Source organism: Cyprinodon variegatus, unplaced genomic scaffold, assembly GCF_000732505.1.
Source record: "Cyprinodon variegatus isolate N-32 unplaced genomic scaffold, C_variegatus-1.0 Scaffold692, whole genome shotgun sequence".
NCBI lineage: Eukaryota > Metazoa > Chordata > Actinopteri > Cyprinodontiformes > Cyprinodontidae > Cyprinodon > Cyprinodon variegatus.
Window position 1 is genome coordinate 403,273 of NW_015151145.1, and position 5,457 is coordinate 408,729.

Consider the following 5,457-nt stretch of genomic DNA (forward strand, 5'->3'; position numbering starts at 1 on the left):
TGTAAACGCCCCATATTGCATATTCATTGCAGAAAAAGTACTAAATGGATAAGAGGCGCTATTTAGCACGTTTTAGAGACCAAATCCTTTTAGCACACTGTTGATAGATCAGTTTGTACATTTTTTAGCGTGCGCAGTGAAATAGCTCACGTTTTTATACACGCAAACCTTTGATAGATCCGGCCCTTAGTATCTACTCTATGTATCATGTAAGACTATAACTGTTAGGTTTGGTGGAGGCTTTAGGGCCCAAATGCAGAGATGAGTTTTGCTGATTTAATTAAGGACTTAATGGCAACTGAGGCAAAAAATCTAGAAAAATACAAAAATACTGAAAACCAAACAAAAACGCGTCAGGGAAAATACATGTGGGGAACAAAAGACGAGGAAGCAACAAAACCACAACAAGAAACCAGCAAACAGGAACTGTAGAGATGGTGTATATATGGGGAGCGGAACAAAGGACAGGCTAATGAGCTGATATGGAGCAGGACTAATAAGGAGGGAGTAATGGGGAAGGAACAGGAACAAGGGGAAAAATACAGACAGAAAACAGCTAGAGAGAGCAGAACTCTGACGAAAACTTTAGTAAAACCTCCCCATTTTATAACCATCCATCCAGTTAATCTGTTTCCGTACCCAATCTGAAGGATAATTGGTGGTTTCATCGGGTGAGATGCAGGTTTCACCCCAGAAAAAACACTTTACAAACACAAAGTGGACAAATTTTTTTGAGTGGAGTTTATCTTTTCTTTTTTCTACAAAGTTAAAGAGTGTAAAACATGTCTATCTAAACAAGTCTTAGATCCAGAAAAAAGTTTTTTGATTGAGTAAGAGCAGATTCTGTTAGAATGTTATTCTCCTTTTAATAAAATTCTGCTCAAAAACAGCTGCAATAATCTGTCGGTGCAATGAAATAATTGCACTTGGTCAGACTTCTTGTTTTGAGAATACATTATTTTTTTTTAGGAAAAGTAAAATATATCTTGAAATAACCGTATTTTCCCTTGATTCAAGCAGTTACATTTTATCTAACATTATCTTAAAATATATAAGATAATGTTATTTAGCTGCTCAAATTAAGGGCAAATGCATTTATTTTATTTTTCGTCACTGTAAAATAATATGTATATTCCATAAGATCTGAAAAAAGATCATAACAGGTAAGACAATTTGCCAATAAAAACAGATGTTCTACATTTTAAATAATAAACCCTATTATCTTATTTCAAAAGATATAAGATAATGTTATTTAGCTGCTCAAATGCATTTATTTCATTTTATTTTATTTTTTGCTGTGAACCACCTGTAAGTAGACCAAAAGAAGGAACCAAACATTTTCTAAAAAAAAAAAACTAAACAAATATATATTGTTCAAACTATGAATATATATTTAATGATTTTTCAAAAACAATTCATGAACCAGAAAAAAAACAAACCAAATTATCTCATTGAATTTGAATAAAGTTCAGTTCAGAATGACGCTACCTTTTCAGTTATCTCCTTTCTGTAATTGGTGTTCTGCAGGGTAACGGATGACGCCCGGGAGAACGAGATGGATGAAAACCTGGAACAAGTGGGCGGGATCATTGGCAACCTGCGTCACATGGCCTTAGATATGGGCCAGGAGATAGACACCCAGAACCGCCAGATAGAAAGGATCATGGACAAGGTAATGCATTTATATTAGGGCACTAGGGAGGAATTGTCATTTTAAATATAGAGATAAATTATCTGATTTAACAAATCACCTCAGTAAAAATATCACTATTCTTAAGAGATGACCTGATAAAGTCAGGTTTTATAGAAAATATATGCAATGTTGCTGTTTGAAATTGCATGACTGATTAGGATAATTGCAAATAATCCAATAAATCTAAGCAAAGATGTAGCTAACACATATAGAGTAATATTCAAATGATGTTTAGCTTGGATTAAGGCTCAACATCCGATTTACTCTAAGTCTAACACTAATGGGTCGAACCTGATTAACATAAATATCTGATCTGTTTATATTTTGAGACACCGAAACATCTCTCCTTACACGTCTTCACGTCTGTAAAAGCTGCCGCTCTTCCCTTTCAGGCTGACTCCAACAAGACTCGGATTGATGAGGCCAACCAACGTGCTACAAAGATGCTGGGCAGTGGCTAAACGGCAGCTCAAAGTGCTCTCATCCCCATTAAACCCCAGTGACACCAACCAAACCACAGGCCCTGCCCCCGACACCGAATGCCGACAGCGGGCGCTGCAAAGTCATGCTTTTTATTGTGATACTGGTAGAAGTTTGCACACATGCACATATCAAACATGGCTTCCCTTCCCTGCCCCTCGCCGCCACCTCCCGTCTGACTCCTCAACCTCGCCGTCAGTGTTGCTCTGTGATTTCACTTCTATGGTTTTGCTAATGAATAGTTCAGTTTAGCATCTTCCACTCCAGTCTTATCCTCACTGTAAATAGTCCATCCTTAATGGCTTCTGTGACTTAGATCACTCATCACCTTCTTTTGATTTTTTTTTTTAACTCTTTGTGTAAAATAAACTGTATGTAATCCCCCCATCCCCCACCCCCGATCTCAGTATTCTGTGTATTTATTGGATAGGATGTATGAAGCTACATGCTAAGGTTGTACAAATAGTAAATGCTGAGCACTATATACATTAATGTAGACGTTAACCTGCTCAAAGCTTACTAGTTGCATCATAGAAAATCAATACTGCCTGAAATATGACTTTTTTTTCTGGTCAGGACCAATATACCAGTAAATTACCCACATTGTTATTGGAACAGTATTATAGGGATATCAAGCCACAGATTTTACAGTCTAAATGTTTTTCCTCAGGGAGCCGAGCCTCACCACACAAACGCAAAGTTTTAATCATCTATTAATGTTTTAGGATGTCAGAAAAAAATCCATATTTGTATTATAAGGTTGTGTTTATATAAAAAGGTTTAATCTGAGTGAGTATTAAGGAATCATAAAAACCGGCGACCGAATCAAAGTCTCCTCTGAACGTTGTTTTTCCTCATGGCACCAAATGATTTGTTTAACCAGGTGAATCTATCCCAGCTGCGTTCGCTACAGAGAAGGAATTTCTACTGTTTGCAATAGTGCCGCTCTGTTTTGTCTCCTAACCTTTCCAGACTGTGATCATCACTGTAAAATAATATGTACCTTGTTAAATGCCAATAAAACCATCTAAACTGTAGGACCAAACTAAGCTTTCTGGTCTGTGTTTGAGAACAAATGACTAACTTATGTTAACTTTATAATATTATGAAAAAAAACTAGTTATTTTAGTGACATTTTAAAGTCTGTGAAAATTATATTCCAAAAGATCTAAAAAAAAAAAAAAAAAAAAAAAAGAATTTTTAATGCATAAATGTTATTTTCTGGCCTTAAGTAGCTTTAGGAAGACGAGTAAAGGCTGGTTTATGCTCAGAAAGCAGGTCATCTGCGTGTGTCGCAGTTAATGCAGATACGCCCACCGCTTCGCAGACACTCTGCTGCACCTCCCCAAAATTTTATTTTGACCGCAGACAGGAGGCCTCTGTTTGGTACCTTACAGGCTTTTTTTTTTGTTTGACCGCCATTGAGAAAAACGACTCGTTAAGATGTACCAGCGAGAAGAGCGAGGTGCGCAAGAATGCTGGGAACCTTTTTCCACCTGGATCTTCGCTCTTTTTCGCCCTCATGTCCCTTCCTTGTCACACAAACTTACCTCACCAACTCAGCCGTATCGCGACCCAGATTTCGTGTTTGTCACTCTTGTGTTGTGGTGTGGAATAACATACTGTGGACAACGCTTCAAAATTGGGCATAAATTTAAAATATCTGCATCATACCTGCGACAAACGCACTGAAACACACTCCTGTGGGAGTATAACCAGGCCCTAATCCACCAGAAAGACACTCTGGTGACCCAAAGAGTGAGGGCCAGAAAGGATGCCTGTTACCATATAGAAGGAAAGAGGGCAGACAAGCAGCAGGGCGTACAGCGGGTTAGATAAGCCTTAATCCTGGTAAATTTCTCTTGATTCGAATATTTCTAACTAGGCAGTCATTGCTATTGATTCAGTGTATTCTCATTATCAGTTCGTATGAAATCGTACGAAAAGTTATGCACAGTATTTCGTACGGTTTTGACATATTTTTTGTCGTATTTCATCGTATTTTTACGTCTTGCCTCGAGACAAGATATTCGTGCGCATGCGCATCTTACGCACCATTCAATAACATAGAATTTAACATAGAATTAACCCTAACCCTAAGATAAAAAACAGCAAGCAACGTAGTGAGAGACATCATTAATTAATTATTGCACTGTCCATCCCAGTTTTACGTCCGTCCGCGGATCTGATTTTTTCGTCTGTCTGGCTGCGCATGCGCATTGATATGTTTTTTCGAGGAAAAACGTAAAAAATTTACGAAATATTGTGCATAACTTTTGTACGATTTCATACGAACTGATAATGAGAATATGTTGCATTGACCCAAGTATTTGAAACAAGCACAGAGGTCCAAACAGATTACAGCACACCAGGTGTTCTAGACAGGAGCCTGCAGGGGCCAGTGCCCCTTAGAATCAGTGCCCCTTAGAACTGGTCCTGACTTCATCCATCCATCTATCTTCTCCTGCTTATTCTGTCAGGGTCTCAGTGGGGCCAGTTCCAATCGCCAGCAGGGTTCACCATGGTCTGCCGTAGGACAATACAGGGGCCTTTCCCCTGGACTGCAGGAACTATCTTTGCACCAGAGCTAACAAAGCTCTAGATTTTCCAGTTTCGATCACCAAAAGCTCCATCTCCTGGAGACAGAAGCTGGTGTGACAGGAACTGCACCTTTTTGTTGGACCAAACAAGAGCTTGCCTGGCACCAAGTACATCAGGGAGATGGGGAGGAGTTTACTACTCCATGGTGCATGAAGAGCCATACTGCACATGCGTACAACAACCTTGTAAGATGTTGAATAGTTCTGACAGTAACACCTTTTGTGGCTGTATAATAATTACCTGTAAAGCAAAAAGTATCTGTACTGCTTGAACTTCACCCATCTTGGTTTCTTTGTTTGTCTTGTTGTCGTCTTCTGAGTTCTTCTACTTTTATTTTCAGTGGACTTCTGTCTCCGTTTAAATACATTTCTGATGCACAGGTCAACACCGTGACCTGCCTATAGCCTGATTTACACTACCTATTTAAAACCGTGCAGAGAGCGGTCCAAGCATGGTAGATGAGTTAACTGTTAGAGTGGAAATGGAACTGGACGGTGCCAGACAAAACTGAACCCTGCTAAAGTAATACTTACCCCGTTTACACTACCCTTAAAAAACTGAGCCGAGAACGGGCCAAGCTCAATAACTGAGATAACTTGTCGTGTGTGAACGGAAACAACCTGAACTGAACCGAGATAGACATAACCGGACCGCGCTAACTGCAGACCAGTTCCCGAGGTGGG

General features: G+C 39.1%; 1 protein-coding gene across 1 annotated transcript in view; it reads left to right on the top strand.

Annotated features, from left to right (window-relative positions):
• The window catches only part of LOC107097402 (synaptosomal-associated protein 25-A-like), a 52,534-nt gene extending 49,328 nt beyond the window's left edge, over positions 1–3,206 (top strand). The window contains exons 7-8 of the mRNA XM_015394534.1: positions 1,528–1,672; positions 2,086–3,206. Of these exons, the coding sequence (XP_015250020.1) occupies positions 1,528–1,672; positions 2,086–2,154 (214 nt within the window). The 3' untranslated portion in view covers positions 2,155–3,206. The remainder of the gene's footprint in view (positions 1–1,527; positions 1,673–2,085) is intronic.
• The last annotated feature ends 2,251 nt before the right edge of the window (positions 3,207–5,457 follow it).